Below are 17,371 nucleotides of genomic sequence, written 5' to 3'. Positions count from 1 at the left end.
GTTTTTTTTTATCCTCTAGACTTTTCTAAAGCTTCAAGGTTTCAGTGCATACAGAAGCAGAATTATTTAATTCTCTTTTATCTTCCCCCACGCCAAATTATATTCCTGCCTGCAGCTTAAAATTCCCCCTGCTTAATCAAGAATTTGGGGGTGACTCATCCTTGGTTCATCCTTTGGCCAGACACATCTTATATATATTCTGACATCTAGATCAAACAAAAGTTTTTATCTAGTCCAAACAGTCATGGACGACATTCAGTGTCTCAGTTCGGTAAAACCCTGTGTTTTTTTTCCTCCAACTTTTTTTCTCAGCATTCCTTACTCCTCTGAAGCCTGTTTAATCTTTTTCTTCAGTTGGAAAAAGTTTGTAGACTAGCTGGCAATGGGTAAAGTGTCCATCACAAAAACTCTAAAACGGAGGTCTCCAAACTTGGCAACTTTAAGACTTGTGGACTTCAACTCCCGGAATTCGTCAGCCAGCTATTTTGGAAGTTGAAGTCCACATGTCTTAAAGTTGCCAAGTTTGGTGACCTCTGTGATGTGAAAAGGAATGAGGCTGAAATGAAAGGAGAAATAAGGAAATTCAGTTTTCAGGGACTTCATCTTTTTCACTCACTGGGTGCCTTTAGATCTGGATTAGTTTAGTTTTAGTTTACTTTATTGTCATTGCACCTCGTACAACGAAATCAAACATCATCTTCAGTGTACATCATGACCATGAAAATAAACACAAACACACATCCTTCACCCTTCATACATTGAACCGGAAACCCCCGACACCATACCAACACTGCACTATACAGCAGAATTGAAAAGAGCTACTGCCCTGGAATAGAAGCTGTTTTTCAGCCTATTTGTCCTTGTTTTTATTATTCTGTACCATCTGACAGGTGGTAATAGTTTTTTTTAAAAAGGGTGCCCAGGATGAGATGGATCTTTGAGAATGGTTTTAACTTTCTTAAGGTAGCGGGAGCTATAAAGCTCTTCCAAAGAGGGGAGAGGGCAACCAATGATCCTCTGGGCAATGTTAACCCTCTGGAGTGCTTTCCTATCTTCCCCTGTGCAACTGGCAAACCATACAGAGGTGCAGTAAGTTAAGATGGTGCAGCGGTAGAAGGTCACCAGCAGTTTTCCATCCAGTTGTTGTTTCCTGAGAAGTCTCAGGTCGTATAATCTCTGCTGGGCCCTTTTGACCAGGGCTGCAATGTGAGCACCTCAGGTCAGGTCCTCTTTTAGGATAACATCCAGAAACTTAAAACTGGCCACTTGCTTCACGGTCTCCATTGATAAGCAAGGGCTTATCATCTGGACGACTGCTGAGCTTAGGGCAGTAATGGCTAACCTTTTTCACGTTGCGTGCCAAAAGTGCGTGCGTGCCTGCACCCATGATGCGATGCGTGCGTGACTCCCCCGCCCATGCATGCGTGCGCAACTCCCTGCGCACGGGACTCTACATGCACACACAACCCCCATGCACACCGCAGCCTCTGCGCATGCACGCGCATCTCCCGCTGTGCATGTGCAGCAGATACCTGACTGTTGTGGCTCCGGACTTGGATTCAGCTCCTGTGGCTGATATGAGCTCAAGTGAGGAGGACATGGCAGAGAAATATGAGCCAGCATGGCTCAGTGATTGGAATGATAATCAGGAAGAGGAGATGGACGTGACAAGAGAGGACAGACCTGATTTAGTAGAATGGTCAGGACCTTCGACCTCCTCTGGTTCAGTATCTGATCATCAGCCGGGAATGGCTGACAGAGAAGTTTTAAGAGAGTCTTCAAGTGGAGACGAGAACTTGGAGAATTGTTGGTTAGATGTCAGGAATAGACGCCGCTTTAAGAGGCAAGGCCAGCTGGAACGCAGGAGACGGGCAAGTCAGTAATTAGGGAAATTAACTGTTGCCCTAATAACTATAAAAGGATCCGCCTGAGTTTGAAAATTTGTCAGGAACAAAGCGTTTAATTTACGTGGAGAAGCAACGGTCAAAGCTCGGAGGCTTGTGGATTTAAGCCAGGATTAATGTGCTGTAGACTGTGAATAATAGCAGCTGTTATCTTCTGAAACTCCTCTTCGTTTGTTTTGCTTTTGAGGACGACTGCTTTCGGCGTTGCTTATTTGATTTTGAAGGTGGGACATAACACCTGACAATCAGCTGGCTGGCGGGGGTTGCGCACACGCATGCGCAGTGGGACTCTTCCAGGCGACCTCTCGCATGCTGGCAGAAGTAGCCCTGCATGCCACTTCCGGCATGCGTGCCATAGGTTCGCCACCACGGGCTTAGGACATTGTGTAACCTTCCCAAGTGGGATGAGACGGTTGTTAAATGAATCCGCCTTTACAGTTCGCTTGCAGAAAGTCACAAAAGCTGATCGCATGACCCCCGGGGTACTGCACTAATCAGAAATGCATGCCAGTTCCCAGGCGTCTGAATTTTGATTGCGTGATGAATCAAATCACGTGGCGTGACGGTCACGTGAAAAAAATCCTTTTTCTCAGTGCTGTTGTAACTTCCCATGGTCACTAAATGAACGGTAAGCCGAGGACTACCTGTATAAAGGCCGTGATTTTAAAGGTGGAAAAGGCTCAGTATCTATGGAGATTCTCAGCCATCCAGGGCATGCTTATCCCAAAAAGTGCTTTTCTCCTAAACTTGACAGCCTTGATTTTTCTTGAAGACGTTTCACTGCTCAAGAAGCGTGTTGGATTGAAAAATGAGAGTTCCCCCAAAAAAATCAAGAACATTTGGGAAAAGCACCTTTGGGAAAAGCTTAGCACAGTGGTTTTCAACCTGTGGTCAGCCAATCCCTGGGGGACTGTTAGACTTGAAGAAATTGCTTTAAATCTTGAATTGTTTTTTTTTGGGGGGGGTGGCAGTGGCTCCGTGGTCATGGTCCACAAAAGGGGATCTGTGGTGAAGAAAATGCTGAGAACCACTGGCTTAGCACACTTTGGAGGCAATCTGAAAGGTGCTTTTATTTCAAGAGGCAGCTGGGCTTTCTTGGTTTTTCCTTGAAGACGTTTCCCTTCTCATTCAAGAAGCTTCCTCAGCTCTGACTGGATGATGGGGAATGGAAGGATTTATACTCCTTGCAATCATTTGGTTATTTGCACTCTTTTAGAGAGCGTGGAGGCCACTTGGAGGTTTGCCTGTGTCTTCAGTCTGAGCTGAAGTTGGACTACAAATACACCATCCAGTCAGAGTTGAAGAAGCTTCTTGGATGAGAAGCAAAACTTCTTCCCAAAAAACAACAATGTACAGTTGCTTCCTGAAAAAGCACCTTTGGGATCCTAACCCTAACCTCCATAGACTTTTAGCTCTGCACTTTTGGGACGAACACTCTTCGAATGGTGGAATATGAACAGATTTCCAGAAAAACTGCAGACTACAGGAACTATTTGCACTTCAGTTTGAGATGCAGACAACACAGGCTCATTCCCAACAGCCTGCATCTGTCTTCAACAGGGAAGGGAAACATCCTGCAACCAAGAAGGCTCCACACCCATTTGCACTACACAGGTGACCCTGAGGACACAGATAAACCTCCAAGTGGCCTCAACTACTCTCTAAAAAGATGCAAATGATCAGCTGTGTCTGCAAGGAGTATAAATCCTTCAGTTCCCCACAGTCCTGTCAGACCTGAAGAAGCTTTTTGGATGAGAAACCAAACGTCTTCAAAAGAAAAATCAGAAAGTCCAATTGCCTCTTGAAAAAAGCACCTTTGAGACAACCACGACCTGGATGGCTGAGAATCTCCACAGACATTTAAGAGAGAAACAAAGTGTTTTGTCTCATATTTCAAAAGAAGAGTTCTCCACTCCTCTCTCTACTCGTTGCAGAATACCTTATGCCACCAGACTTGAAATTCTAGACCTAGAAAACCTAGAACTATGCCACCTTCGGTCCGATCTAAGCATAGTACATAAAATTATATATTGCAATGTCCTACCTGTCAATGAATACTTCAGCTTCAACCATAACAATACAAGAGCACACAATAGATACAAACTCAAGGTTAACTGCACCAAACTTGATTGCGGGAAATACGACTTCAGCAACAGAGTGGTCAATGTCTGGAATACTCTACCTGACTCGGTGGTTTCTTCCCCAAACCCCAAAAACTTTAACCTTAGACTGTCTACTATTGACCTCACCCCTTTCCTAAGAGGTCTGTAGGGGGCGTGCATAAGCGCACCAACGTGCTTACCGTGCCTGTCCTATTGTTTCTCTTTTATTTTTATTTTTTATATTTTTCTTATATGTATCCATTTCATGTATTCATAACTATGTTTATACTTATACCTGTTATCTTATAATCGCTTGACAAAATAAATAAAATAAATAAATAAAAACAAGCATAGACCTAAACTGTGAATAGGCGAGCGGGTTCAGGAAAATGCGGTAAAGTCAGCCGATCTCCGCGTGAAATGCACCAACGCAGAGGCACAAGGTGCGATGACGCACAGCAGCTTCCCAGGGCCGGTGAAAAGAGAGAATTGTTGCATTTTCCCCCCCTTAATGGGTCCTCAGTTGTCACCTTGCTCAGCCTTTTGTGGTGTAAAAAAACCACATACATAAAACAGTTCAGCTGTTCTCAGGCGGGTTGGGCGAGCATCGCCAATAGGTCTCTATAATATGACCCAACGCATCCTTGCGATTACACTTATTGCACGCGCGGGACGACACGTGTTTACCGTCCGGTGCTGCAAAAAAAAAAAAAAAAGTCTCAATAAACAAGTCGGACGGTTAATTCCCCAGGCGAGCCAACTTTCTCACGAGGGCGTCTGCATGCTCCGCCCCTGCCCCACTCGCTGTCGGGAATGGTAGTCCGACACAGCGGCCCTCACGTGGCTACGTGAACGGCACTGTTCTCAAGTTTTGCTGGGAGATGTAGTCCTCTCCACGCCCTCCGGACCGCCCTCTCCAGAAATCCGTCTCTCATTGGTGGAGGAAGGCGGGTCTGGCAGCGGTTTTTCTCTCCCCCTCCCCTCCCCATCAAGAACTACGCATCCCAGAGAGCATCGCGCGCGCGCTCTCTGTTGTCGTGCCGCCGCCTCTCAGTGTGGTGCGGTTGGTTCGTGGCGCTCTTTCGGGTCCGCAGCGCTTCCGTTCTTTCTCCTTTCCTCTGCCCGGCCCGGCGCTGCTTCCCGCCCGCTGCCCCCCTCCCCTTTCGCGGTCGGCGCATTCACGCGAGACCCCGGCTTCGCTCGAGGCCTACGTCCTTTTATCGCCTCCTCCGTCAGCCGGTGACATGGCGCGGCTGTCTGTGCCCAGCTCGCAGAAGGCCCTTCTGCTGGAGCTCAAAGGGCTTCAGGAGGAGCCCGTGGAGGGCTTCCGAGTCAGCCTGGTGGACGAGGGGGATCTCTACAACTGGGAGGTGGCCATCTTCGGGCCTCCCAATACGCATTACGAGGGTGGCTATTTCAAGGTAAGAAAAGGGGCTGCCTGTGTGTGTGTGTGTGTGTGTGTGTGTGGTGAGTGGACTGGGACCCTCCTCTGGTGGTCCCTAAATGGAAGGTTGGACTACAGCTCCCATCATCCCCGGCCAGGTAAGGCAAACCAGGTAAGAGGCCAAGTCCACACACTATTTTGGGATGGTAGAGATTGTGTTGGAGCCAGTGGGCAACTTTCTGTGAAGCAGGGCAAAGAAGAAAGAGGTGAAAAATCCTGGAAGCCCAAAATGGGGGAGCAGGAAACAGCTGCCTTCAAAGCATCTCCAAGTTCAAAAAGGCGAAAACCAGGAAGGTTTTTAAAAAATCCCAAAGAGGGGAGGAAAAAAGCACCAGCTGGGGAAAATAGACTGGAAATTTCAGTGTGGACCCTTCCAGTTTGGGATACCTGCCTTCCTCCTGGGTTCCACCTGAGCGTAGGAGAAAATAGAGGGACTTTCTTCCCAAGTAGACACGTACCAGGCGACAGACGCTATAAATCCCTCGGTCTAGAAGTAAACACCGCAGTCCTGGCTGGGTTCCTGTTGAGGAAGTGCCACCAAACTGGGTAGATCAAACCCTGTTCTGAGAAATCCAGCTTCTCGGAATAAATCTTGCCTCGGGGATCTGATTACTTCTGCTAAACCAACATGTGTATGGTTTTGCTGTGGTTACTGCTCATTTTTAGGTTGGGATTTAAATTGGTCCTAAGAAGCATTTTTTCAGAGGCAGGAGGATTTGTTGTTGTGTTGTATAAGCCTTTGGGGTGTTTGTTTCCAGATTTTTTGCTAGCTATAGCTCATTTTTATGTTGGATTTAATAGGGCATGATCCTGGTCACACCGTTAAGAGCACTTTTCAGATATACAAGGGTTTTTTGGGTGTGTGTATTGGGCAGAATTACTGCACAAGCCTTTTTTGTTTCCCCTTTCTTTTCAGGATTTGTACTTCTGTTTAAAGGAGTCATGGTTATAAAGAATAGCATGAGTGAGCAAGTGTGTGTGTGTTTTCATATCCCCATTTCCTGTTTACCGCTTGCTTTCCAGATGTGTGGGCTATAGTAGTTACAGAAATGAGAATTGATCCAACATTGAGGGAATTGAGGAAGACTGAAAAAGCTGTCCCTTTCTATGTAACAATTTAAATTATTGGAAGAGTCGTTTTGGATTACTGCAGCTTCTCCCCCAAAAACTAGAAATTGAGTAGGATAACCCTTTTCACTTCTTACACTGTCTGAGTTTTATTTCTCCTCTGAGCACAATTCCTTTGAGGAGAAACAAATCTCCAACCATTCTTCAATAACAGAAACAAATCTTGATAATAGATGTTTGGCTACATGTTCTCCCCTTCTAATAAATAAACAATTATTGGGGGGGGGGGAGAACATTGTCATATGTCTTCAAAATAATGAATTGGTGAATTTATTATTGTGAATTGATGGGACTTTTCTTGTACAGCTTTAATATGTATATTTATTGCTTTTAGATCTTGTTTATGGTTTTACTGTTAGCCATCTTGAATGTGGGCTTGCTCTGAAACCTGTTTTCAGGATATTTCCACTCTGTATAAAATTTCAACCCTTTGTTTCCCACAAAGCAATATTAGGTTTTCATACCATTTTATGCATACTTTTGAATTCCTTTAGAGGAACCTGAATGACAGGATCTGATTACTTCAAATTAAATTAAGGGTTTTTAAAAACAATTAGCAACCACATTATGTTAGCTTTTAATCACTGAAAGAATTGTTAATTCTAGACACTTTTTTAAGGGGTGTCATGGTTCCTTCTGCTTGCGGTTTACATTCTTTATACATTAGGGTCAGTTGATTAAAAGAACAGAGGTTTCTGCCTCAGGAGGTATTGAATAGAAATTACAATGAGAGGAAGAACTGATGACTTCATGGACAAGTCTGGGTGATTTTCATGGTACCCCATCTAGGTTTCTAGAGTCTGTCTGGCCCCAAACCTGAGATTTCTATTTCATTCCCCGACTTGCAACAGTGTATTTTGTAACCGTTCAAAGCACTGCAAAATGTGACTTATGACCATTGCAACATCCCCATGGTCACATGATTAAAATTCAGATACTTGGCATCTGGTTCATATTTATGACGGTCCTGGAATCATGTGATCAGCTTTTGGGACCTTCTGCCAAGTCAGTTGGGAAGCCAGATTCAGTTAACAACCATGTTACTAGCTTAAGTACAATGATTCGCTTAGCAACTGTGGCAAGAAAGGTTGTAAAATGGGGCAAATTTCACTTAACAAATGTCTCGCTTGGCAGTATAAATTTGGGGCTCGATTGTGGTCCTAAGTGGTCCTAAGGACTGTATCCAGTCCTTCATCAGCCAAAGGCAATTAGGTGCTTCCAGTGCTGTGGTACTTTAGCTGGTAACAGTAGAAAAAAATCGGTATTTTGGACAGCCTTTCCCAAACCCAAATGGTATTTCTGGACAATTAGTTTCCTTGCATCCCAATTTTTAACTAGAAAGGATTTGTAGAATGGGCGAAAAATAATAGACTGACTGTGGCAAATGGAAACAATGACAGTTCCAGGTGCCCTGGGTGCAATTCCCAAAACAATTTGAGCAGGATTTGAACACTGTCGGCATTGACAAAATCAGTCAATTGCAAAAGGCAATATTCTTTGGAACAACGTACATCCTGTGGCGATACCCTTAGCTCCAATGAAGAAGAGCGTGTGCAGATCCTGGGGAAGGACTTGATAGGTGAAGAGAAATGCCACATACAGTCTAAACATCTGGCTGAGCATTGATTGGATAAACATTTGTCTGAAATGGGATAGGGTTTTCTGCTTGAGGGGGTTGGACTAGAAGACCTCCAAGGACCCTTCCAACTTTGTTATTCTGACTGTATGACAAACATACTTAATAACATAACAGCCTGAAAAACATTGCATCGTATGCTCTAGTACTGAACTACAGTATGTTGAAATAATAGCCCACGTCTCGAAAAGGCATTAGGTTGATGCCAGCAGTGTATGAAGTGATCTTTTTGTTTCAATACTGTACGTGTTTGGTAAGAAGACTGGAATTATGAGTAAGCGAAGATTTGTTTCCTGGATAAACAAATAATAAGTTATAGATAAACCTGGGGGAAGTGAAATACAGACTCTTCCGCTGAATGAAATCTTGACTACGGAGATTTTTCTGGGTTTGTAGGCTGGTGTGGCAATTCCCTGCTTCCTGCCATAGTCTCACTTCCTTGCTCCCAGGCCTAGGTGGGGTTGTGGATGAGTCACCCCAAAGTCAGTTGTCAGCAGCCTTATAAAGGCAGCTGCTGTTTTCCCTCAACTGTCTCAGCTTAAAAGCCTCGGGGCACACAGTCACCTGTGGGGATCCCCATAGGTGTTCTAATGGCTTCTCCCATTCGACTGGGCAAGGACGGTGTATTTTGCACACCAGTGTATTTTTTAGCGTCTCGGTTGTTTCACCTACATTAAAGAACGTTCAGAGAGCCCCTGTGAAGTGGGCCAGGAACATCGCCCTGATGTTAGCAGGGAGGAAGGAAGGCTGAATCTGAGCCGTAAACTTGCCCAAGATCATCTATACGATCCGAATTGTGCTGCCGATCAATGGCTTTATTATAACCAATACAAACAACTCCAAAGATGTAGAAAACTGCGCAGCCATGGCCGTTCCCCAGAAGCCCCTCAGCGGTTAGGGCACCAGGCTAGAAAGCGGGAGACCGTGAGTTCTAGTAGTGTCTTAGCCATGAAAGCTAGCTGGGTGACTTTAGTCTGATCACTAGGAGACTGGGAAATCTAGTTCCATCATAGAAATTAAAGCTAGCTGGGTGACTTTGGGCCAATCACCAGGAGACTGGGAAATCTAGTTTCATCATAGAAATGAAAGCTAGCTGGGTGACTTTGGTCTGATCACTAGGAGACTGGGAAATCTAGTTCCATCATAGAAATGAAAGCTAGCTGGGTGACTTTGGGCCAATCACCAGGAGACTGGGAAATCTAGTTTCATCATAGAAATGAAAGCTAGCTGAGTGACCTTGGGCCAATCACCAGGAGACTGGGAAATCTAGTTTCATCATAGAAATGAAAGCTAGCTGGGTGACCTTGGGCCAATCACCAGGAGACTGGGAAATCTAGTTTCATCATAGAAATGAAAGCTAGCTGGGTGACCTTGGACCAATCACCAGGAGACTGGGAAATCTAGTTTCATCATAGAAATGAAAGCTAGCTGGGTGACCTTGGGCCAGTCACCAGGAGACTGGGAAATCTAGTTTCATCATAGAAATGAAAGCTAGCTGGGTGATTTTGGGCCGATCACCAGGAGACTGGGAAATCTAGTTCCATCATAGAAATTAAAGCTAGCTGGGTGACTTTGGGCCAATCACCAGGAGACTGGGAAATCTAGTTTCATCATAGAAATGAAAGCTAGCTGGGTGACTTTGGTCTGATCACTAGGAGACTGGGAAATCTAGTTCCATCATAGAAATGAAAGCTAGCTGGGTGATTTTGGGCCGATCACCAGGAGACTGGGAAATCTAGTTCCATCATAGAAATGAAAGCTAGCTGGGTGACCTTGGGCCAATCACCAGGAGACAGGGAGTTCTAGTCCTGCCTTAGGCACGAAAGCCTCAGGGTGACCTTGGGCCAGTTATTCTCTTAGCCCAACTCACCTCCTAGGGTTGCCATGGGGAAAATAGGAGGAGGAAGGAAGGTGTGTTGGATAGGCTCGGCCACCTTGAATTATTTCTAAATACAATACAAAGGATGCTATTCATCCGAAGAGCCTCTGTGGGCAAAGTGGTTAGAGTGCAGTACTGCAAGCTACTTCTGCTGCAGCCAGCTGCCTACAATTTGACAGTTCAAATCCCACCAGGCTCAGGGTTGACTCAGCCTTCCATCCTTCCGAGGTGGGTAAAATGCTGACTCTGTAAACCGCTTAGAGAGGGCTGTAAAAAAGCAGTATATAAGTGCTATTGCTATTAAAAGAAACGGGATGGGAAAGAAGCAAGAGCATTCAAACCAAGTCAGATAGTACAATCACAAGGATTCCAGGCTGGTGATGGGCAACTGAATGTGTTGGTCATGGTGTGGTTGGTCAGATGTGGTTAGTGTCAGGAACACCGTAATAATACTTGTGGGGCAAAGAACAGGGTCTGACTCCAGTCTAACGCAGCTGGAGTGAAGGTGGATCAAGATTTCCTCCCTTATCTATTCTAACCTACCACAGTCTGCCAATGTTTTATTTGGGGAAGGAAGTGGGGCAGCTAACTCGGTGCAGATGCATTTATTTCACTCCTCCAGACCAGGCCTCTCCAATAAGATATGAGCTATAACTCAAGGTTAAAACACAGGTAGTCCTCGACTTACAACAGTTTCTTTAGTGACCGAAGTTAACAGCGGCACTGAAAAATGTCACGACCATTTTTCATACTTAGCGGCCGTTAACAGCCTCTCAAGGGTCACATGGTCAAAATTCAGGCGCTTGGCATCCGACACATATTTATAACGGTTGCAGTATCCCGGGCTCATGTACAAGGAGTCCTCGACTTACAGCAGTTCATTTAGTGACCGTTCAAAGTTACCCCGGCACTGAAAATTAGTGACTGACTACCATTTTTCCCACACTTACGACTATTCCAGTATCCCAGTGGTCACATGATGCTTGGCAATTGACTCATATTTATGACGGTCGCAATGTCCCACAGGTCGTGGGGAATCCCCCTCTTGCAGCCTTCTGACAAGCAAAGCCAATGGGGAAGCCAGATTCACTTAACAACCGTGTCACTAAATGAGCAGCCGCAGTGATTCCCTTACAACAACTGTGGCAAGAAAGGCTGCAGAAGGGGACCAAACTCACTTAACTGTCTCGCTTAGCGACAGAAATTTTGGGCCCCGTTGTGGTCGGAAGCCACGCTTCCAGATGATCTTAGGGCACATTCTCATTTATCCATCCATCTTTTGGGCCCAAGAAAGAACCATTTGAGATCCTACGGACCCTTCTCCATATCCCAGGGGAGGAAAATCAGCCCTGAAGGTAGAGGAGGAATTGGAACGACAGAGAGAAAATCCAGTCTGACCTTTGCTCAAGAACTACTGGGAAGCAAGGCAGAAGAATAACTGGGCCTTGGTGTTGTCTTCTCAAAAGGTCTTTAGAAATGGACAAATCATGATGTTTTCCTGCTGGGTGTCTGACAACATTTTGTTTTTACCAACTGCATTTTTTAAAAATTCTATCTGTAGTTCTACTTCCCTTCCTGAGAAGATCCACTCCACAGTTGACATTGATGGCCTGCATAATCAAGCCGTGGTCATAGACTAGAATAGAATAACAGAGGTTAGAAGGGACCTTGGAGGTCTTCTAATCCACCCCCCCTGCCTAGGCAGGAAACCCCACACCACTTCAGACAAATGGTTACCCAACGTCTTTTTAAAAAATTCCAGTGTTGGAGCATTCACAACTTCTGGAGGCAAATTGTTCCACTGATTAATTGTTCTAACCATCAGGAAATTTCTCCTTAGTTAGTTCTAGGTTGCTTCTCTCCTGGATTAGTTTCCACCCGTTGCTTCTTGCCCTGTTCTCAGGGGCTTTGGAGAATAGCTTGACTCCCTCTTCTTTGGGGCAGCCCCTGAGATACTGGAACACTGCTGTCTCCCCTAGTCCTCCTTTTCATTAGACTAGACAAACCCAGTTCCTGCAGCCAGTTCTTCATATGTTTTAGCCTCCAGCCCCCTAATCCTCTTGGTTGCTCTTCTCTGCACTCTTTCTAGAGTCTCAACATCTTTTTTACATCGTGGCGACCAAACCTGGATGCAGGATTCCAAGTGTGGCCTTACCCAGGCCTTATAAAGTGGTATTAACACTTCATGTGATTCTATCCCTCTGTTTATGCAGCCTAGAACTGTGTTGGCTTTTTTGGCAGCTGCTGCACACGGCTGGCTCATATTTAAATGGTTGTCCACTAGGACTCCGAGATCCCTCTCCCAGTTACTACTATTGAGCCAGGTACCACATATCTTCTTGGACTCTTCTGCAGAAAACTGTCCGAAAACATTTTAGAAATAGGGGTAATCCTGGGTTTATGATCACAAGGGAGCCCAACATTTCTGCTCTTAAACGAGACCGTTGTTAAGTGAAATCATAGAAAGTACTTTTCACACTTAACGTCTGTTACAGCCTCCTCGTGGTCATGGGATCAAATGTCAGATGTTTGGCAACTGATTCATATCTATGACGGTTGCAGCGTCCTGGGGTCATGTGATCAAGGAAAGCCAATGGGGAAACTAGATTCATTTAACAACTGTATTACAAACCTATGCAATTGTTAGGTTTTAGCAATTCACTTAACCACTGTGGCAATGGAGCAAAATCTCCCTCCCTCCCTCTCTCTCTCCCTCCCTCTCTCTCTCTCTCCCAAATGTCTCACTTAACCATAGAAACGTTGGGCTCCATTGTGGTCATAAGTTGAGGATGACCTGTATGCTGACATTGTGAACTGCTCAGAGAGTGCCGTACAGCACTATGGAGCGGTGTACAGGTAGTTCTCGACTTATGACCACAATGGAGCCCAACATTTCTATGGTTAAATGAGACATTCGTGAAGTGAGTTTTGATCCATTTTACGACCTTTCTTGCCACAGTGGTTAAGTGAATCACTGCAGTTGATAAATTAGTAACCCGGTCGTTAAGTGAATCTGGCTTCCCCATTGGCTTTGCTTGTCAGAAGGTCGCAAAAGGGGATTCCCCGTGACCCTGGGACACTGCGACCGTTATAAATACGAGTCAGTTGACAAGCATCTGAATTTAGATCACATGACACTGCAATAGTCATGTGTAAGTGTGAAAAATGGTCGTCAGTCCCTATTTTCAGTGCTGTTACAACTTCAAACGGTCACTCAGTGAACTGTTGTAAGTCGAGGACTACCTGTATAGTGCTGTTTCTATGATGTAGATGGCTCTGTAAGAGGTCCTTGCTCTCTGGGCACTGTTGTGCGTGCATGGAAAGAAGAACATTGAAGCACGTCCAAAACCAAAAGCTTGTAGGAACTCGGTGGTTTAATCACGCACATCTGGTTCGTGCACTGTAATGGATTGGGGAAGGAGGGCGCAAATGCGTTAAATTGAATTAATACATCCCTTAAGGCCAAAGCTTACGAAATACACCAGAGTCGGCAGCATACACCCTGGCTCAGAAAGACCCAAGCCGTGATTACAAGCTGCTCTTTTTAAATGGTATATTTAAGATTATTCTGTGCAGGTAACAGCCAATCCATAAGAAAAAAGAAACAATATAATTTCATTTAAAAAGTCGTAAACTCACAAGAGTCATTTTTCTCACTGTGTAACCTGTATACATCCAAATTAGACTGTATTGTTCCTCTGCGTCATATAATATATGTGGGTATATGCATAATTTTGTATGTATTTATTTATTTACTTTATTTATTCATAATGAAAAGGACCTGAGGTGACATGATAGCGGTGTTCCAATATTTGAGGGGCTGCCACAAAGAAGAGGGGGTCAAGCTATTCTCCAAAGCACCTGAGGGCAGGACAGGTAGCAACGGGCCGAAAAGCAAGTTGTTCCACTGGTTAATTGTCCTAACTGTCAGGAAATTTCTCCTTAGTCAGCGCAACAAGTTGTGGGTGCTCCAACACTGGAAGATTTTAAGAAGAGGTTGTACCACCATTGTCTTGAAATGGTATAGGGCTGTGATGGCAAACCTATGCCACACTTGCCAGAAGTTGGCACACACAAAGCCATCTGTCTGGGCACGCCTGCCGTCGCCCGTTGTTCTTCATGTGCGCATGCACACCAGCCAGCTGGTCTTTGCACACGTGGGAGCACCGGAAACGGAAAGAGCAGCTCCCCGGAGTGCATGCACATGCTGGCCAGCTGGTCTTCACGCGTACGTGCGCATTACAAACCGGAAGACCAGGTGGCGGAAGCTAAGCTTCCAGTTTTCAGCACTCCCACATGCGCATGTCAGAGAGCTGGTCTTCCGGTTTCCGGCACACGCACACAGTCCTGTTTTCAGCACTCGGTGCCAAACATGTTAGCCACCATTGGTATAGGGCCGTGATGGCGAATTTCTGCCGTCATGCGAGCCATCGCCTGGAACGGATCCACTGCGCATGCGTGCACGCCTCCTGCCAGCCAGCTGATTGCTTGATTATCTGCACAGGGCATGTGGCACGCAGGGGCAGGGGCGTATAATGCACATTGCATTGCATTATGGGCGCGCATACGCGCACGCACTTTTGGCATGTGGCGACGAAAACATTAGCCACCACTGCTATAGGGTTTTCCTGCCTGAGCAGGGAGTTGGACTAGAAGACCTCCAAGGTCCCTTCCAACTCTTTTATGATTTTATTCTAAATGACAAAAGAATAAATTCTCTATTAAATACAAGTTTGGCGGCTTCAATTATTTGCCACTGTCAATTAGTTGTGTACATGTTGATAAACTTGGGGCAGTGTCTAGTTGGCAGAAGGCAAGAGAACCCTGGGTGGTGCTCGAAACTTAAAAATGCCGAAATAGGTGAGGAGGAAGTCAGAAAGTGTTGTGTGGATGTTTGCTTTTGTGTGACTCACTGTGTTTTTTTGAGTTTCGGATCTCGGTCCTGTGATAAGGTTAAAAACAAGGAGGGCACCTGGCAGGTTATCCACCTTTTGCACTCCCGTGATGTCACAAAATGTTTATAAAATATACCAGCAAATAGTATAGTTTGCTTTTAGAGCAGTATATTACAAGCCCTGACAACAAATGTTGTCTACACAAAATTAGGTGGTGGGTCAAAGGTCTTGAGACCTCTTGGCAATATGAGAGCAAGCACACAATATGTTCAAAAAAAAATATTATCCATTACATAGGTAGTTCTCACCTTATGTTCATTCCTCTCGTTACCATTTGAAGTTACAAGAGCACTGAGAAAAGTGACTTATGACCATTTTTCACACTTAACAACCATTGCACGATCGTGTATGAGTAGTCCTCGACTTACAACCACAGTGGAGCCCAGCATGCCTGTTGTCGAGCGAGACATTTGTGCAATGTTGGTTTCGCCCCCATTTTACATCGTTTCTTGCCACAGTTGTTAAGTGAATCGCTGCAGTTGACAAGTTAGTAACCCGGTCGTTCAGCGAATCTGGCTTCCCCATCGACTTTGCTGATCACGGGGCCTTGGGACACAACAACGGTCATAAATACTGAGCCCAGTGGCCAAGCATCTGAATGTTGATCATGTGATCATGGGGATGCTACTAAGGTCATAATTCTGAAAAATGCTCATGTTACATTTTTCAGTGCCGTTGTAACTTTGAATGGTCACTAAATGAACTGTTGTAAGTCAAGGACTTCCTGTAGTCAAAATTCGGGTGGTTGGTAACTGGCACATATTTATGTCCTGGGCAACTGTCCCGGGGTTGTGTAATCACCTTTTGCAACCTTCCCAGGCAGTTTCCAAAAAGCAAAGTTTGGTGGTAGAGGCCAGCTTCACTTAATGACCATGTGATTCGCTTAACAGCTGCAGTGGTTCGCTTAACAGAAAAAAGGTCATAAAATGAGGCACAATTCATTTAATAACTGCCTTGCTTAGTAATGGAAAATTTGGGCTCAATTGTAGTTTGTAAATTAAGGACTACAGCTGGTCCTAGACTTGCAACAGAATTGAATAGAATAGAATGGAATGGAATGGAATAGAATAGAATAGAATAGAATAGAATAGAATAGAATAGAATAGATAATATGGAATAGAATAGAATAATAGAATAGAATAGAATAGAATAGAATAGAATAGAATAGAATAGAATAGAATAGAACAGAACACCTTTATTGTCATTGCATTTCACGAATACAATGAAATTTGAAAGCTACTCAAACACCACATCACAATCACACTACAAAGTATTTAAAAATTAAAATTAAAATAATAATAATAATAATAATAATAAATCACAAATGCACTGATGATAATCGTCGTGGCGACCGAGAGGCAGCGCCTACACATCTTGTCCGCCACGCCCCTCAGACCGGATGTCACGAGGAGGAGAAGGATACCTTCTGGGAACTGCTCGACATCCAACTCAGGCAGATCCCATATGAAGACGACATCATCATCTCTGGCGACCTGAATGGTCATGTAGGGCGGGACAAAAGCGGACACCAGTGCCACGGTGGGCACGGCACAGGCGATATGAATGAGAATGGCCAGAGGATCCTAGACTTTGCCGACTCCCATAATATGACCATCACGAACACCTGCTTCATTAGGCGAGAACCCCAACTCCTCACCTACCATAGCAGAAATGGGAACCACCACACACAGATCGACTACATCATCGTACGACGAAGAGCCGCTCAAAAGCGTGCTCACGCCAAGGTGTACCCGTACGAATCGAGCAGTCAGCACAGGCCGCTGATGGCGAAGATCAGGATCAGCAAGCCCAAGACCAAGATTGACAAAAAGAATGCAGACCAGCCACGAATCAAGTGGTGGAACCAGAAGAAGATGGCGGGACCCCTCATCAAACGGAGCAGTTCCCGCAGATGGTCGACGGGCCACAGGAAGCGTGGTCCATGCTGAAGAGCACTGTTCACACTGCCGGCTGCCAACAGCTTGGTTGTACCAAGCCAGGACGGAGCGCATCGAGCGAGATACATGGCTCTGGACACCGGAAGTACAAGATGCCGTGCACCTGAAGAAACGGCTCTACAAGGCCTTTCTTCAGGACAAGACCAGCGAGAAGCTCTGCGAGTACAAGGCGGCAAAAGGCAGCCAAGAAAGCAGTAGCGACAGCCAGAAGCTCCCACTACGACGACATCTACGAGAAGCTGAACACGCGAGAAGGCGAGAATGAGATCTACACGCCTAGCCAAAAGCAGACACAGAAAGACCCTGGACATTGACCAGTTTCATGGGATCAACGACGAAAGGAGAAATTTGATCGTCAACCCCAG

The 17,371-nt window shown here is 45.3% G+C and overlaps 1 protein-coding gene across 1 annotated transcript in view; it reads left to right on the top strand.

The window, feature by feature from the left end:
- Positions 1 to 5,017: 5,017 nt before the first annotated feature.
- The window catches only part of CDC34 (cell division cycle 34, ubiquitin conjugating enzyme), a 28,184-nt gene continuing 15,830 nt past the window's right edge, over positions 5,018 to 17,371 (top strand). The window contains exon 1 of the mRNA XM_087952763.1: positions 5,018 to 5,427. Within this exon, the coding sequence (XP_087808889.1) occupies positions 5,251 to 5,427 (177 nt within the window). The 5' untranslated portion in view covers positions 5,018 to 5,250. The remainder of the gene's footprint in view (positions 5,428 to 17,371) is intronic.

The sequence above is a fragment of the Notechis scutatus genome, chromosome 1 (assembly GCF_049901735.1).
Source record: "Notechis scutatus isolate UNSWTSFEM ecotype Mainland chromosome 1, rNotScu1.2, whole genome shotgun sequence".
Lineage (NCBI taxonomy): Eukaryota > Metazoa > Chordata > Lepidosauria > Squamata > Elapidae > Notechis > Notechis scutatus.
The sequence above is the reverse complement of the archived record's forward strand: the minus strand, read 5'-3'. Positions and strand labels throughout refer to the sequence as shown.